The 18,989-nt window shown below is 41.3% G+C and overlaps 1 protein-coding gene across 1 annotated transcript in view; it reads right to left on the bottom strand.

The window, feature by feature from the left end:
• Positions 1 to 18,989, bottom strand: part of STK4 (serine/threonine kinase 4) — a 47,473-nt gene that overhangs the window by 23,478 nt on the left and 5,006 nt on the right. Inside the window, exons 4-9 of the mRNA XM_034067091.1 lie at positions 18,223 to 18,337; positions 17,522 to 17,686; positions 16,954 to 17,121; positions 16,261 to 16,398; positions 15,482 to 15,610; positions 13,060 to 13,246 (exon numbers count right to left, since the gene is read on the bottom strand). Of these exons, the coding sequence (XP_033922982.1) occupies positions 13,060 to 13,246; positions 15,482 to 15,610; positions 16,261 to 16,398; positions 16,954 to 17,121; positions 17,522 to 17,686; positions 18,223 to 18,337 (902 nt within the window). The remainder of the gene's footprint in view (positions 1 to 13,059; positions 13,247 to 15,481; positions 15,611 to 16,260; positions 16,399 to 16,953; positions 17,122 to 17,521; positions 17,687 to 18,222; positions 18,338 to 18,989) is intronic.

Raw genomic sequence — 18,989 nt, 5'->3', positions numbered from 1 at the left:
TCATCTTTATATTTATGAATAGAACAGTACACAAGTGAGGCTTTCAAAACCATGTCTACCATACAAATACCACATAACTCCCCTTGGGTAGAAGCAGTTCTGTACTTCTGGGTAGAAAGGCTTAATTAGTTTGCAAAGCTTCTTGTTCTCTTTTTATACACAGTCAGTCAGTAGTCTGAACACGCTTTCTTAGAGGATTACTCCAATAAGCTATATATATAGATTAACCATTCAATTCCAGACTGCATTTAAGAAACTTGTGGTAACAAGAAATGGGTAATGGTACAAAGAGAGACAGAGAAGTCAAAATAACTTTGGAGAGCAGCTTCCACTGCCTAAAAGGGCCAACAAGAAATCTGGAGAGTGACTTCTGACAAGGGCCTATAGGGACAGAACAGGGGGAATGACTTTAACCTGCCAGAGGGGAGACTGAGCTGAGCTCTTAGGCAGAAGCTGTTCCCTGTGAGGGTGCTGAGGCGCTGGCACAGGGTGCCCAGAGAAGCTGTGGCTGCCCCATCCCTGGCAGTGTTCAAGGCCAGGTTGGACACAGGGGCTTGGAGCAGCTGCTCCAGTGGAAGGGGTCCCTGCCTGTGGCAGGGGCTGCAGCTGGATGAGGTTAAGATCCCTTCCAACCCAAACCTCTTTGTGATCTCCAAATGTGATTTCTTTACTAGTGCAACTGGTTCATCAGATGCTGCCCAGACTACTCACACTTAAACCTGGCCTGGCTTGTGTTTTTCAGTGCAGCTTATACCTTGTAAAGAGTCTCAATCTAAATGAAGAGGCAGTCTTGCACAGCAAACATGCTTTAAGAGGCTGCACCACAACACCATGACAGCTGCAAATGCAGCTAAAATCTACTCACAGCTTAATGCCACCATGCTGCTCGTTATGATAAAATGCTTCACAAAACCTGTGAGCATAATGGAAGTAAGCACTGTGACAGTACTTAGTAAAATATTGTTCTGATGAAACATGCTTCTCTAGACACTGAAGGAGGTTACTCATACTTGAAATGGATGTCCTAGGCAATACAGAAACCATCATTTTCAGAAAGCAGGACTAGAGTTAACAGAAAATGGCATCAGAACAGCCTAATTGTGGACTGTGGAAATCAGTTCACTGTGAATGCCATACATTTGAAATAAATACAGTCTATCAGGCAGGCAATCACCCAAAAGTTTAGAGCTTCAGATAAGCACACAGGGGATGGAGCTGTCCTTTGATGGGCTCATGGAGTCTGCATAATGCAGACTCTCCTGCAAGAGTTTGTAGAGAAGGCAAGCTATCACAAGACTGCTCGCTGAGGGCATTCAGCACTGCTTCCCCTTGAAAAAATATTAGCTGCTCTGAAAATCCATTAAAATTTAATCACTGAGTATTACTCTTGCACATAAAATTGCCATCAAGTGATCCAGAGCTTCCCTGACAGACTCTGTCTGATCCTCAGACAAGTGTAAGAATTCCTTGGTCAGCTACGAGATACTTTAGGAGGTTATTTGTCTATAGACTCATTAGAGAACAAATTTCCATGAAGTGTAAGAAACCTTGGCAGGGTATTTGGGTTGTGATACTGAGAGAAGCGTGGCTCTACACAGCACGAAATGTCATGATGCATTTTGAAACAGCACTGCATCGTGCTGCCTCTCCAGGGTCAGCTAAAAGCTCAAGCATGAACTGAAGTGCTTACAATTCTGCACCATAACAACTGGAGCAAAGACAAATTATTCTATCCCTGACAGCAGCTCCCCTTCTTTTAAAAAACAAAACCTAACCCCTCATCATCCAGAATTAGATCAAGAAAGACACTTTCAAACCAAGCTGTGTGAAGGTCACTCAGGGAACATGTCTACGAAATAGAGAACAGATATGCTGTTGGGAATAATTACTGAAACACAATAGCAATTCAATTACTGCTAAGTGATAAAACATTTATTTAGAACAAAGTAAATGCACCCCTTGGATTCTGCTGCAGTCCAGCCTGCTGGAAGCAGGAGGAGAGTTGCTATGGCCAATCATGGCAATGTTTAATACCAACAAGTTTTGTAGCAATAGAGGGATTCATAACTACTGATGCTAACCTATACACAGCCAGCCTAGGTCTCAGTAATTGAGGCTTCCTAGGAAGAAAGAAAGAAAATCTCTATCAAGTTTGTACTCTATGTTTTGAAAACAAATGTTTGCAGAAGGAGGCTCTGAAAACAAGTGTTTTGCTCCAGTTCTTTTTCTTAAAGGCTGTTTGCTCATGCCAGAGCTTAACTCAGTGTCATTGAAACAACCATGCTCATTTCCTCCAACTTGTATTTCATCAACTGCAGGATATGTAAACAACTGGTTACATCTACTGAACAACAGCCTATTGTAGCATCGCTGAATTATCCTAGAATCATGGAATGGTTTGGGTTGTATTCCTCCCAGGCTACCTGTTCTTGCTTCTACTCTCTGTAGGATTCTTTTTTATGCTTGAGTTTGTCCAGGAGCTCCTTATTCATGCAGGCATTTTTGCATGACTTCCTCTCCGCAGGAATTCACCACTCCTCAGCTTGGAGGAGGTAATCCTTGAATATTAACCAGCTTTCTTGGGCCCCTCTTCCCTGTAGGGCTTTGTACTCTACCAAGCACAAACCTGAAGCCTGCTCTCCTGAAGTCCAGGGTTACTGCACACCCTCCATGATGCTCTAATGATATCAAACTCCAGCTGTTTATTCCGCACTCTATCTACATTTGCATATAGGTACTTAAGTTGGATCCTGCATGAAGCTGACTTGCTGCTGGAGTGGATGGAATTCCTCTGTGCTGCTCCTCAGCTGACCTGCAATCCCTTCCCATGCTCTGGGCAGCTCTTGCTGGCACTGGCATCAAGCTGCTAACAGTGAGATAGATTGAGGTTCCTCTCCTCTGGCAACTTGAGTTATTGAAAGGCATAGCCAAACCCAAGCTTTATTTAATAAAATGTCTGTTTTTATGCAGAAATGAAACAGATGAAGGAAGCACATGAAGCAGTGGTGGTGAGTTCATAATCCTGAAGAGTACAACTGGATTTTCAACCCTACCAGTGACCAAAAAGCTGGTGGGGGGCTGCAGCAGAAGGTTGTCATGACACCAAAGGGGTCTCTGCCATGGTGAGAAGGTGGAAGGGAAGGGGGTTTGTTCAGCATACGGAGAGCAGGAGGGGCTCCACTGTGGTCCCCACCTCAACAGGCCACCAGAGCCCTACTCTCACCAAGCAAAGGATGAGAGGAAGGATCTGAACAGTAGCAAGGGCAACTCAGCTGAAGAAAGTTTTCACAATAGGAATAGTTGTTCAACACAGCAAGGATGAAATGACTACGCAAGGCTGTGAGCAGCCACTGGTCCCAGACATGGCACAGGGAAGCAGACTGATGCCCTTCAGAGGTCCCTGCCAAGCTGTGATTAACATCCCTCACACCCCTGTCAGACACCTCTAACTCTGCACTCACTTAAGGCATTTGAAACCTTTAGTCACCAATTTCAGTACATTTAGTCACCAATTTTAGTACATTTCTACATATCAACATGTAACACTGTATCTTTAGTGTTGGTTTGGTTTTAGTTTGAACTGATTAAAATAGAAATTGCTAACTGACAAAAAATGGGAAAAAAAGAGATAAAATTAAAAATAGTCAGAATACAGATTTAAGATGCCTGAGGCTCTAGCTGCTGCTGTGATCTCAGTAGGGGTGCATATGCAGCAAGACCAACAGAAACACTTCTGGAGACAGAAAGACATTATAGCAAATCAATTATCAGCTCAGCATGACTTGATTTCTTTTCGTTAATGTTGGTGCTTAACATCAGTGTCATCTTCCCAAAGATGATCTGCTATTAATTCAACACAAGAGTCACAGTGCTGTATCTTTAAGATTTGGAAACCAGGCAGCTGAAGACAAAAATCGATCACTGCTATTTGCAGAAGCAGATGCTGCTGAAAGATGACAGAGCACTAAAAGTGTCCATGCCAAAAAGCATTTAACTTCCTGGTTTTATAGGGTTAGACTAAAATATGAAGGTTTGACAGAAAGTGAGATCACAGCTGTGGCAAAGAAGAGCCTTTTAGGAGAAGGTCACCCTGCAGTCACAAGAAAGGCTTCATCATGCATTTATTTTGGAACTTAAAGAGTTGCTTATAAGGATGAGCCACGAGAAGTCCCTGGAGCCATTAACGGTCTACCATTTAGATATGCAGCCATCGTTTAGGAGCTGTATTAATTACACAAATGGAACACCACAGCTCTGCTGGAGCCGGTCCAGCTAACTGCAGAATTGCAGGTTTGGGCTGGCTGCAGGGAGCCACAGGCGCTGGCAGGAGCCCTCCATGGAAAGCTCACAAGTGCTGCCTGGTAGAAAGTCATGTTTAGAAAAGTCTAAGAACACCAGTATTGTGTGTGAGAACAGAAGAAGAGGTGAAATTGGCTGGTCCAAAGGTAGAGAATGCTGTAAATTGTGAACAAAGATCCCCTTAGATTTTGACTTTTAAGGAAGCACCATGCTAAGCTTACCACTGATTTAAATGTACCCTTTCAGCCATGGAAAGAAAAGTCTAACTGCATGTGGTGCCATGAAAGATGGGACAGACCTTACCCAAAGCACAAACAGTCCAAATGAGACAAAAGATGACTGACAGATACACGGCACTGCAAGGAGCCAGTGAGGCAACATCAGCAACAGCCAGTGGCCTCAGCACACTGAGCCTCTCCTCTGCCAGGCTACAGCAAGGGCAAGTTTTAAAGAAAAACTTAAACAGCGATGTGCTCCCTTCCCAAAACCATCACCAGCCTCAATACTGGAAGGAATGGAAGAGGTCAGGGGTAGTGTCTGACTGCAACACGCTGCCTTACATCAAGCTAAAGATGACAAAGAGGGTGTGGAGAGCCTTCAGGCCATTTGTATTTCCATATGATGCTGCAGAGAAAGTAGAATGAGAGAGAAGGAACAACACAGTCAGTGACAATGGGATTAACCAACGGGAGATTTACCTTTTTCTTTTCTCCCAGCAGTAAAGAGCATTCATGAAACCAGATCATTCAGTAACATCTAATCCCAGAAATCAAAGCACTCATTTTGTTGATTTTGTCAAATTAGCTCTCACAATCAACAGTTTTCTGAAGCTCTTGAGCTTCAAAGGATGCCTTCAAAAGGAAAGTGGGATTTGCAAAGTCCTTCTGTCAAGCTTGCTGAGTAATGAAACCAGAATTTCTGCTTTTCTCTAGAATTATTATTCTCTACTCAAACTTGACAGCAGAAGAATCCTTGACTTATTATTCTTTCCTCTTGAAAGAGATTGCTGTTATCTCCGTAGGGTGAATATTCTAGAGCTGCAATACTTGTCATGAGAGAAAGTAAGATAACTTCAGGAACACTTTTTTGTGTGCTCTCTACTTAAGACAGTTTATACAGTTAATACTTATAATACCTATCCTGGAAACCATGGTGAGAGATTTCCTCCCTTCACAAAATTAAAGCTAAAGTTATGGATGGGGACTGTCATGAGAACATGCTACAAATTCATCTACAAAGATGGTAATGTAAATCAACAATGAAGTCATCAGTTACTACATTAGCAACATCAAACTAAAACCTGATACTGGGAACATGTATTTGTCGAGATTTCAGAAGGCTTCAACCTTCAGAAGGACAACTGACCTCAGCAATGGATAATACTTGGGTTTATGACAATGAGGTGTCAGGAGCAACACAAGTTTAAGTTGACTTGGACTAGGAAAGCATCACAAATGCCCTGCACAAAGCTCAGAAGTTGCACCCCTGCAAGCAGGAGCTCAAAACAGCTCTGCAGACATGCAGTGAAGAGCACTCATGTTACCCCTGAATAAAGCAGAGCCTTTATTCAGCTGTAATGCCAGAAAGGATCCATTGGGAGAAGCAGCACAGTCTTCTGCTACCGTATACAAGACTATATAGTCCCTCTCACAGAGAGATCAAGGTCTATTGTAAAGCAATTGGTGCCTTGTCCTTGCTGTTGACAGGCTTGCTGTTCCTCTGGAGTCATAAACCCTCGCATTTCCAGGCTGCAGTTTATAGGTAGCCAGTGTATATGCACTTGCTCTTGAGCAAGCGTCAGCATTCTGGCATTCAAACCATCATCCTCTACAGTGTTCACCTTCCCTCCTTGCCCTTTTAAGTACTGTTAAGGAGTTCTCATGTCCAACCAATGTCATCTTTCATTTTAGAGGTCTAAATAAGCATAGATCTTTCACTGACTCCTCACAGGCTCAGTCCCCAACAGTCTCACTGAGCTTCTGTCTGCTTCAGATTGAATTTAAGACCGAAAATGCACCTGTATTTAGGATGCACAAAACACTGCCTGATGATTATGAGCAAGCAATGCTTTATTAATATTAAATTTTAAATGGAACTGCAGTTTTACTTGCCTCAGGCTATTTCTTAAGAAATTTAACAGATTAACTTTAGGGGCTGAACAGTGTAATTTGTATGGTATGATCAGGACTGAGTGATTCTATGCAGTGGAGCAGAGATGCCAGAGCAAAAATTGTTCCATCATTAATGAATTCACCCCCTAGCAATGCAAGCTGAGATTTCCTCATATGAAAAGCAGACCACATAAGCTTCAATAGCTAGGAAGTGTTACGGGGACAAGTCTTCCCATAATTATGGCCTATCTCAAACTAAATCAAAACAAAATATACCTGACAGGTATTGCTATCAAGAAAGAGCTCCTAAATTACCATAAAAATCAATGCTTGGTGTCTCAACTATTCTCTTTTAATGACTATAAGACATGAAATGATTCTATGATTCTATGAAAATCATCTAAGGAGAAGAGGACCAACACTCATTCAAAGCTGTAGTGTATGCAACTGAGGACTCTTTCTGAAAGAGAAGGAAATCCTCACAGTAATGAGAGCTGCTAAAGACCAAGTTACCTCCTTTTGAATCCTTTTTACATAAAAACTCAGCAAAGAAAGCCGTTATGTATTTCTAATGGAGGAAGAAACCTGCATCACCAATTTCCACTGGATATCTTACATCTTTCACCTCAGTAGATGCAATTGCTAATTTAGTCCAGCAACCACAGAACATGTCACAGACAGTGGGGTGTGAAGGTGCATCAAGAAAGAAGTGAACATTTCATACCCTACATCATCTGGCTCAGGTTCTAATGAATCTTAACAGGGAAACAACCTCATCGACAAGTATGCAGTCGTCAGGTCCAGCACGCTATGGGTAACAGCTCAGGCTCCCCAGAGGGCATATAACCAAGTAAGCATTTGGTAACACCCTTTCTTATTCATAACCCAGAAACTCATTTGCTTATCTGGACAGAACAGAAGACAACATGGCAAGGAACATTATTTTCCTGAAGCTTGAAAAGTTTGCTAGTAAAAATTAATTTGGTTTTGAACTTCCACATTTGAGGCATTTATATTGTGGTTTTCTCATTCCTGCTCAGGAGGAAAGCTTTCTCCAGGATCTATTTTTGATCCAGTAGAAAGTAAGTTTATTCTTAGAAGAGACAGGTAGGTTACAGTTTGCCTGTACATGCAAATATACGCATGGGTACGGGCCATGGATATACCTACTAAGTGATTTATTCTGTCTCTTGGTGGAGTCTCCTGAAGCACACTGCCCCCTTATACACTATTCAGGACTCTGTTAGTCCTATTTCCCATCTTCAAGACAATGCTGCTTCTCAGAGAACAAAAGAAATAACTCCTCTACTTTCTATCCCCCTCATCACAAATGCAGAAGTATTTAAAGTGTTAGGAACAGCAAAAATAGCTGTGTTAACCACATACATCTCTTCAATTTCGATGTCTGAGCAAAAATATTAACAGATGATTAACTTTGTCTTAGTGTTAACACTTTGTCAAATATTCAAGGCAACCAAAGGTGGACAAGCATCCAACTCAGATCCCAGCGATCACTTCACGCTTCAGTCTGCACAGAACCACTATTTCAATTGCTAACACCCTGCACTGAGCTCCTATCGATATCCAAACAGAAAAAACAAACCCCACAACAAAGTGACAGCATATACATCTCATCCCATCACTTAGAACCACAGTCTGCAGTCCACACAATTTGATATTCTTAAACTGTGCTGGCCACTGTGTATGTAAGTTTGCCAGCAAGGATGCTATTAAGATAGAACTCAAAGTAGCACAGCTGGAAGACTTACCTGTGAAGATTTGTATTCCCCACACCTCGAGAGTAGCAGTACAATGCTTATTACAGTCAAGAAGAATTCAATCAGTGTAGGAGTTTCTATAAACAGTGTGTTATTTAAATGCGTAATGCTAAGAGTGTTCAATGGCCCAATGATGCCTAAATGGTCCAATTTACTTTAAACACAGAACTGTACCAGTGGACATTAATAACACTAAGCTGTGGGAAGCTGCTACAAAGAGCTACTGTCTATGGAGGAAACCAGAGGCAAAACACAGCCAACATCTTTTGATATCCACGTGATGTAAATCCTGACATGATGCAGAGTTATTCTCTACAGTACCTGCATCGGATATTTGGGTAACATGAATCTGCACTTTTTTGGACAAATACTGATATTACACCACTGACAGCTACCTCAGCTACATACCAGTAATACTTTGTTCAATTAAAACATTAACACAATCACACAAAGCTTCCATATTCCTATTGCTGCTCATGTTACAGCTTTTATAGTCATTGCTTTACTTGAAAAGTCACAGGTTAATTACTGGGGGGAAAAAAGCTTCCCAAGTCTTGGCAGTAACGCCTCTCAGGTTCAGGTTTAAGTGTCGCCCGCTGGATGTCTCATAAAGCCACCAAGACTAACAAGCTTTACTCCAAGTCATTTTTCTAATGGGAAATCGTGAAGTTTGCATCTTAGCTTATTTAATTTGCTAATGAAATCCAATCTCCCCCCAGAAGGGGAAATATCTTCTTGAAAGGACACAACCATACTTAGCAGTGTCAGCATGCTAAAAGCGTAACAAAACCCAAACCACCCAGAACTGTATTATGAGAACAAAGACTAGAATTCTTTATTTTAAACATTCACAAACTATGAAGAATTTTTACCTGCACATTACATTACCAAGACAGAGGCAACAGTGTTATCAGAGCTTCTGGTCTGCCTCTGCAGCAGATGCTACTGAATACGTGCTGCATTAATAAAACCCCACACCCACAATTCTTCCACCATCTCCAGACCCCTCATTCATTTCAATCCCAAAGCCAGACAGCCCAACCCACACCACTGCTGGCAGTTCTGTGTTCTCCAGTGTCATTTTATTTGGTGCTTAAACAAGCAAGAGGCCCTTTAAAGCAGAAAAGAGGACAGATTATAGTAGTAGGTAAACTAGATCCTATTTCACTTGGATCTGATTGTATTGCAGTGTCCAAGGAAGGCAATATGTTTATCTGCTATATTATAAAATTATGTTCCACTCTCTAAACTGAAGAGAAAAACTCATGCCAAGTTTCCACTATCTAAAGACCTATAGCAAATAAAGCAGAAAAAGCAAAAAGAGTAAAAAATGCTGCACTGTTTACTAGCCCTATGTATTCTCTCATAGAAAAATGGGGAAAAGATTCTTTCAGACATATTAACAGTTCAAAAGTTATTCCAGCTTTCAACCACAATGGAAATGTCTTATTACAAATCATTGCTCATCTATAGCTCTTCAGCTACTTCCAAAGTTTGCTTGGAATGGTTTAACTGCAATCCAGAAGTAATCTGTTAGCAATCGATTTATAAGTAAAATGCATCACAGCACAATTTAGTATCTGCGGTTTTAGGCAATCACTTGAGTGCTTTCAAAACACATAAGAGAATGTCACAGTGACATTTTTAATGTTGACAGAGTATTTATATTGAGTGCCCAGAAAAAAGCCACGCAAATGAAAGAATTTAAGCAAAGAGAATTACAGCTCAATTGACCACAAAACAAAACTTCCCCTGCAATGTAATACACTGGGATTTACGAATGCTTTTCCTCCGAGCTTGAAAAGTCATTAATTGATTTATGAAAAGAATCACTTTCAAGGCTATTGAAAGCTATTCGCTAGACATTTCTAAGACAATCCTATCGAAAGCATTGTATTTCAGTATCCTATAAACACTTTTTGCATTAAAAATAAATGAAACCAAACCAAAAAACTGGTGAAGACAGAGATTTATTTTTTGGAAGTAGGAAGAAGCGCTAGAGAACAAGCTCAGAAGCCTGCAGTTAAAAAACCCAAGACATGTAAGCAAGCTAAATTCTTCTGCTAATGCGATACAAGAAAAATCAGAACTTTTTTATTGACCTAAACCAGATTTTATTGTGAGTCATAACACAAGCTGCCAAATGAAATAGAGATGTCTTTAGAAATACAAATCAATGAAGCTTCTTCAACCTCAAACAGCATTATTACGTTTGTATTTAAGATTACAAAAAGAACTTGCTCCAGAGAATTCTGCAGCAGGCTGATGAGCTTCACCATTACATCAATTTAAGAGAATGTTATGAGAACACTGATATAGAAATGGCAAGTTGAAAAATGGAGCTACAGGCAATTCACATGAAGGGCAAGCTGCTCAAAGACACTACCTTGCAGCGCGGCTGACACACACACAGACAGCTCTGTGCAGCAGCCTGAATTCCAGAATTACAGTACTGCCAAAGGAGGCAAATAAGGTGTTAAAAATCAAGTTTTAGTCTGGTACAGTAATACTCATTAACATCACATTTCTTGGAATGCAGGTACCACCTACGAAAACACAGCACAACCCTCAGCAGAGTGGATTTCACTGGATACCACTGCGTGACACCCATCTACACAAACATGGTACAGTGTCAACCATCACCTGCACCTAGGCTCTCAGAACACTTCTTCCAGCAGGCAGACCTGCTCAGGTGCTTCTGCTGCACACTCAGCTTCAAATACCATGATGCAGCAGCAGCTGAAGAACAGAGTGCTTTAGAGTCTGAAGTCTAAGGAAGCTTTAAGTCACTCGACTTTCAAGTCATAGACATGTAGAGGTCTTAGAGCTTGTTCTGGAGCTCCCTCTTGAGGTTAGATACTACACTATATTCAAGACTGCTATACTCTTGTAACTGATTCTGCTCAAAATCAGACTATGCCCTTGCAAAAGATATTATCAAATGCAGCTCTTCAAACATGAGACCTCACTTGGAGCACTGTGTGCAGTTCTGGTGTCCTCAACACAAAAAGGACACGGAACTGTTGGAACAAGTCCAGAGGAGGGCCACGAGGATGATCAGGGGACTGGAGCACCTCCCATTTGAAGAAAGGCTGAGAAAGTTGGGGCTGTTCAGCCTGGAGAAAAGAAGGTTGCATGGAGACCTCATAGCAGCCTTCCAGTATCTGAAGGGGGATTATAAGGATGCTGGAGAGGGGCTCTTCATTAGGGACTGTAGTGACAGGACAAGGGTAATGGGTTAAAACTTAAACAGGGGAAGTTTAGACTGGATCTAAGGAAGAAGTTCTTTACTGTGAGGGTGCTGAGGCACTGGGATGTGTTGCCCAAGGAAGTTGTGAATGCTCCCTCCCTGGCAGTGTTCAAGGCCAGGTTGGACAGAGCCTTGGGTAGCAGGGTTTAGTGGGAGGCATCCCTGCCCATGGCAGGGGGGTTGGAACTGGATGATTGTAAGGTCTTTTCCAACCCAAACCATTCTATGATTCCAAATCTCTGCACACTAGTTTGTAGTCAGCATTAGATGCTTTTGAGTTACAAGCACTGCAATCTTAAAGTACAGGAAGATCAACTGAAGAGGCACTTTACTTACACACCTTTCGTAGCTGGGGCAGGAGCACCACAAATAGTAAAACTCCTATTATCATGAAACATGAAATGGAACAATACACACTGGTGATGAGAAACTAACAGTGTTGTCTATTTGTAAAGAAACTGCAATTGCACTAGGTTTAAGGCTGTTAACATGTCCCATTCTTGGGGTGACATTTTAGCTATCCTAAGCATCCCTTTGTCTCCTTGCCAAAGTTACCTTGTTCCACAAAGCCCAACAGCATTACTCCATTGTCTTTGCTGCCACAACCTGCTACATGGGCTGACACATCTGGTTTTTCATGTGCTGAATCAGTGGTTGCCAAAGTTTGAAAACTTTTTAAACAGATTCTGCTGATATTTCACCCTCAAACCCAGAATCTTTCCACAAGCTCTAGAAGGCCCCCACACGGAAAAAGCTTTGAACAGAGAAATTCCTAAGAAAACTCATGTTGAGAGTTTTTCTCCTCTCTCACAATAGCTGAAGGTTCAAAGTCAGACAGCCAAGGAAGTCTTTGGAAGGAGTGCAAAGAACAAGCCTTGCTCATGACAGACAGATTTAACTACTGCTGAGCCTCCACTCAGCACTTTCCTCAGTCCTTGAGCAAACACCCATGTGTTACATCATTTAAAAACCTTCCATCCTGTGACAAGGCCTGCAGCTTTTGTAAGTTTTTCTATTTTAGGGTAGAACAGATTTTAACTTGAATGCCTCAGAACAGCAACAGAGTTTATTCAGTTGTCCTTAGTGATTAAGGTAACACTAAAGAAATGAACCAGTCTAGAGACATGCTGTCTCCTCCCACTGCATGCCTTGCTGTGCTTGAAACCTGCGAGGTATTTGTCACTTTATAAACATAGCCCTTAATTTGAGGCATCAGTTCTGACACATACTTGCTGTTTTCAGATGCCAGATCACCTTCTAAAGTAACACAACTTTTTCTATTAACCCTGTGCTAGGCTCCCTCCTCTGCATTCTGTGAAAGAGACAACAAAGAACCAACAAACCCCCCACATTAGCTAGAATCAGATGGGTTTGATCACTACAGAAGCTGCTGGAAATTGTGCACAACTCATCAGCTATACCAAGTGCAAGACTAAGAAGAACAGCTTGAAACTTGGACCTAGAAAGGGTCTCTTCTCCACTGCCAGATGGCATTCACCTAAGAGTTCTAGCTCCCTACAACTAAAAGCAACCACAAAAAAAATCAAAGCAGGTTGGAAATACACATCATAGCCTGCATTATGTCTTAAGTAATATCCTAGAAGTAAAGATGTTTTCTTACTTTTCATGGTGCCCTCCTCTTCTTCCTCTTCAGTGTTTATGACCATTGTGCCCAGCTGGGATTCCAAGGTGCCATCATGTTCTATCATTGTGTTGGCTCCATCAGTCATGGTGTTGACAGCTCTTATGGTGCCAGTTTCATCTCCACTTGCCCTCACCATGGTACCTGAATCAGTTTCATCTTCTTCCTGTGCAAGGACGTCAAATACATTTTTACTGATGGTGGTGAAGGCCCCTGAAGAATGGGTCCTTAAATACAGACAAGTCTTACTAATCCGAGGATATTTACAAATACACATAGAAGCAACATTTTGGTTTACACACTTAATTCTCTCCCTGTCATCTCCAAACAGGTAATGGAAAGTCTTTGCACTTTTCTGCCAGTGTAGTAAGTAAGAGAACAGATAAATGATCAGCAGTAGTTTCTCAATGCAAGTTGTATCTCATTTCTGCCCTGGTGACCTGTCTGTAAGAGATTACTACACTCCTTTAGTCATTAGTGTTCCTAGTCATGTTACCAGTTTTAACAGTTGATCTAAAACCTCTGTCTCAAGTGGTACAGTTCACTGAAGAGTCACTAGTTATGGGCAACAGGTCTAAGTCTAGAGTGCATGTGGCACACTGAAGAAAAATTATTAGGAGCCAGTCTAACATTTAGGTAATTTTACCTGCTATCAACTTCAGAAGCACTGAATAAAAATGAACTGAATTTGAAATTATTTTAAAGGAATGAAAGAAATTATTAAAGTAATTTTTTTGCATGAAAACTATTTATCTTTTCATTTGCTAACAGGTACTAATGCTATACAAGTTTGAGTTATTGCTGTCAAGGCTCAAGAGACTGACTGTAGGAAAACACAAGCTTCTGAAACAAATTCTGGTTGGACAACTTCCTGGCCCAGGAAGTCAGCCAGAGGTGGGAGTTTCATTAGGTGGTGTGTGCTTCACTAAGTTTAGATTGTGACTAGGATTTCATGAATAAGGTCAAAATTGCCACAACCTATTTAGTTTCTTGGAAACGTGGATCAGCTATTCAACTAGAAGAGTGAAAGTCACTTCCTAGGTTTACAGCAGGGTTTTTAGGCATATCACCTTAGGCAAGATACTCAACTTTGGTTGTGAGGGTAAAGTTCACGTTTCTTTATGTGTAACCATGGCCTTACTGATCTGTATTAGTGCTAGAGGAAAAACACAGGTCTTGCACATCAAGCTGTAATAATGTCATTGAAAGGAAGGACACCCCTCCATGTTCTGGCATTCTATGCATTTTATCTGTTTTGTCAAGGGTGTCTATGTAATTTACTTCCCAGCGACAAAACCAATACCAAGAGAAGGAGAAAACTACATGAAATGTTAATGGAGGAAAAGTAATTTTATGTGGAGATGAGTGGGTGAGAGGAAGTAATAGATTTGCTAGCTACACATCATTTAACAAAAGACTAAAGCAGGAGTTTCCATAGCACTTGGGAAGTGCTTAGGAACACTTTTCTGCTCTCAGACACAAAGTAGGGAAGCCTCAGGAGAACACACACACTGACAGAGACCATTCAACTCCACTACATAGACATCATCTCTCAGCAATGTGACTCCAGATCAGTCAGAAATGAAGAAATACAGAGTAGGGACAATACTCTTAGAGCCAACATCATGGCAACATGACCAGTAAAGTTACTTCCACACTGAATAAACAGGCAGTCCTAAACTGGAGAACTCAATGAACAATGCCTTCAGCATCCAGACTGTGAGCCATGCTGTTCAAGTCTAACCTCTGAAAAGGTCTGGCATATAATGCCTTTTGTAGCACATTTCATTTATTCAGGTTGAAGCAGGCAGGGGCTCAAAAAACAGATTTCAACATGCTTTCCATATTTACATGCTGTAATCACTGAAACAAGAAGCTCAGATTTAAATTCACAGCAATCCCCTGGACACTCATGCCCTCACCTCAGGTTTCTGTCGGTTGCTCTTGTGTAGTAGGAAGTTTCTATAAGGGAGGTTCTAAAGCACAACAATAGTAAAACAACACCGCATACTTATATCATAGTGCATTACAGATGATATTATTTTATACCAGGAGAGCAGTCTAAGACCTAAATCTACAATGAACAATTCTCATTACTGAATAAATAATATAGTCCAATTGGGAAAATACATCAAGTCTTCTGCAGACACTCCTTTGCAGACCTATTCAATCACAGGTCTGGAGCTACACTACAAGCTAAACAGCAAGCCATGCATGCTTGCTATCCCACTCTATAAAGATTGAGAAGGGACCAAGCATTGGGTTAAGTATAAACCTCAATAACTACATAAAATCCAAGGGCAAGTGGATAAAATATTGCCAAAGCAAAATCCAAAGCAGCTAAGCCTTATGAAAGGAGCAAGAGGTTGGACTTTGTACACAGTTGCTGTTAAATACTCACTGAATTTTCTTCATCATCTTGATCCAGTTCACGCTGTTGTGCCTCTTGACGTTTCAGCTTGATATCCATTGCTTCATTTATCAAGTCTCGCAGAATTGACACTCCTTTGGCACTTTTAACAAAAGGATGCTGAAAAGGATTTTGAAAACAAATAAGCACTGCACCCAAGCCAAGATCTAACAATAAAACGTTGTTACTATAGTCTACTTCCAATCAAAATTAAGGTTTAATACATTACTAAAGTAAAAAATGCAATACTTCTGTTTGGCAGAGGAGGGAGACCTCCAAACAAGACCATGCCCCAAAAGCACTACTACTGCTGTGAGACCTTTGGCTCATTCCCTTCCACAACTCCACTTACTCTCCTGAGCAGCTTAGCTGTCAAGAACCAGTTACACAGATCATAACCACCAAGACCATTCGGAGCAATCACTTCCATTTAGCCTCCCCTTTTTTAAGAGGTGGTTTCTTGGCTGTGCTGGTGAGAACTTGAAAGTAAAAAACCATCAAAACTAAACAATAACAAACCCTCCCAAAGCCAAACAAACAAAACCCCAATCCAGAGAAGACACAGATGGGAAGCTGAAGTCAGACTGGTCCTCAGAGAAGAACTGGAAAGTTGAAGTCGAGTGTAAGATTTTCAAAATGACATCTTAAAAAGTAAAGTCTGTAGTGAGCAGGAATAGCAAGAAATGAAACCAAGATCTCAACAGCCCCATGGCACTACCTGCTCTAGAAAGCCTTCTCTAAGGCTTATGTACTGGTAAGAAAAGGCACACCTGCAGAAGCTGGGTTGCAGTGGCACGCTGCTCCGGGCTCTTGACAAGACACTGCTTTACAAAGTCTGTAAAACTGTCTGACCAGAGCTCTGGTTTCCGGAATGTTGGAGGCGGATTGGTGGGAATCATGAAAATTGCCTAAAACCAGAAGAACAGTCCAGATTTGCCAACAAAGTTTAATGTTTTCAAACAATACATCATGAACACACACAGACAGACCCTGGTACTAAAGAACGACAGACATTGAGTTTGCTGCTTCTGAAGAGTTTGTGCCAATATCATACATAAATTTGCTCAGAGGGACCAGGTAACAAGAAACCAGACTTTTCTCACTGGATGCTTACACTTCTGTCTGAGCCATTTTGTGCCCCAAGAGATGTGAGTCTGCTTTTTTTTTTGTCTTATAATACTTGTGTTTGCATTAAAAGAAAAAAATCACTTAGGATAATACAGCTGAAAATACATTTCTTCACACTTAACACAGGGAGCTTCAGCTATGTTTTAATGGGAGAGGATTGTGATTTTCTTTTCCATGCAGATTCTCTTTCTCAAAGACCTGCTTTTCATTTAATCAACAGTGCAAACAACTGCCAGAAAACAAATTAAAAGCAAGGTGGCACATTGAGATGTTATTCAGCCAGCTATAACAGCAAGATGTCCTTTCCATACCTTTTAAAAGGTCACAGTCCTTACCCTCATAGGATGAATATCTGCATATGGTGGCTTGCCTTCAGCCATTTCGATTGCAGTGATTCCCAGAGACCAGATGTCTGCAACACAATTATACCCTATTTCTTGAATCACTTCTGGAGCCATCCAAAATGGGGTGCCTATAACTGTGTTCCGCTTTGCCATGGTGTCCTAAGGAGAAGGATAAAGATCAAGGCAAAGGCAACTGTATTAGCCACAAATGTTCATTAATGAATTATCACTCTAATTATCTTGCACTTGCATGCACACTATTAGGCTCAGCAAGACCGGGACACAGACAGCTGCAAAGAAGAACTGAAATATGCTTACAGAAGTTACAGATATCCTGAAGGAATCAACAAATGCTATCGCAAGCCATTACTTGGGTTTAAAGCTTTCCACAGAGGAAGCTCTGCTCTAATCTGTTGCTGGTTTAGCATCCTATTATGTTGATGTAAAGTGCTAAAACCCAGTTCAGAACAATTCCTCAAAGTCTCCACAAGCACGTCACACTCACATGCAGGTTAAAAAGAGAAACTGAAGTATACACAAGTATCTTGGTTTTACTTACTGTAAGTTGTCCTGCCACACCAAAATCTGCAAGTTTAGCATGTCCCTCTGTATTTAGCAATATATTTCCAGCTTTGATGTCCCTGTGTATTTTCCTCATAAAATGCAGGTACTCTAGTCCTTTCAGTGTTGATTGCACTATTGTAGCAATTTCCTCCTCTGTGAGCTAAAGAAAATAAAAGTTACTGCCAAGCCATCAGTTGCTGAGATGTAGCACTATTGTGTTTCAGTCTATGCTTCCTGAGATTCACTAATTGCCATTTAATTGCCTTCACTAAAGGTTGCTATATTAATGGGAAATTAGTCAGCGACTTACAGCATTATGCAGAACTAGATGCCAGTCAGCATACACATGTACCATTTCACATACCATAACCCTTTCTCAACTAATAATTCTTATCCTGCAATAGCCAAAATAAGGCAAATCAAACAGACTACAGATCCTACTTTGGAACTGGTCTGGGTTTTCAGGAAAGCCAACAAACCAAAATCTGCTCCACTGATTACATTATCCAGGTAACCAAAACTCAACATCATCAGCTTTCTTACTTTCAGAGTAACAAAGGACCTGCACCTCAAGTTCTGGTCAATGGTTGTGTCAGGCACTGAGCATCATAAGGATTATGTCCAGACTACCCAGCTTCCCTGAGCTGCTGGACACCCCTATTTGCCATTTACATATTCAAAGAAGAAAGGACATACGGTTTTGTTTCGTAATCGAATAATATCAGACACAGATCCAGCGCCGCAGTATTCCATGACTATCCACAGGTCTGTGTTCTTAAAATAGCTGCCATAATATTTCACCACATGAGGACTAGGAAATGTGAAAAAAGAAGAAAACAAACGATCAGACATCAGTAACCAGCATAACTGAATAAGCACAATACACTGCAGAGCCCCTAAGTATGCTTAAGAAATTCAGAGCTGACGTACCGCTGAAACCCTGATCAAAAGTATTCCAAACCAGTCTGAACTTGCACAGGGCTGCTGCAGCCTTGCCAAGCCACCTCCCCAGAGTGGTGCTCATCTGACCCGCCAGTAAGGCAGTTCAGGGAGCTAAACCATCTGAAAATAAATCCTATAGAAACAAGAAGTGATTAGCTTCAATCTGGTTTAGCTCCTTGAATTGGATTACAACAAGGTCAGTTCTGTGGCAAGAAAGAAGGCAGGACAAGGGAATGAGAAACAGATCACAGCAGTCCCCAATAAAGCTGCTGCAGAGCATTTGCAACCAAGTGGAAACATTAAGGTCCAAAGTTCACTGGAAAACAGCTATCATGTTAATTAATATGAATGTTTCCCCACTACCACATGCCCCTACTTGTTTCCACAACTTAGTCCAGGACGTATTTTAGGAATCCAGTGCAAGCTAGGACTGCCTCTCACAGTCAGATCTCTGGCAGCCTAAAACCCAAAAACCTAGTAAAGTAGTTATTCTGACCAACGTATCTGTCCTCTGGAAAGGA

This window comes from Melopsittacus undulatus, chromosome 10 (genome assembly GCF_012275295.1).
Source record: "Melopsittacus undulatus isolate bMelUnd1 chromosome 10, bMelUnd1.mat.Z, whole genome shotgun sequence".
In the NCBI taxonomy this organism is placed as follows: Eukaryota; Metazoa; Chordata; class Aves; order Psittaciformes; family Psittaculidae; genus Melopsittacus; species Melopsittacus undulatus.
This window is presented reverse-complemented; position numbering and strand designations above follow the sequence as displayed.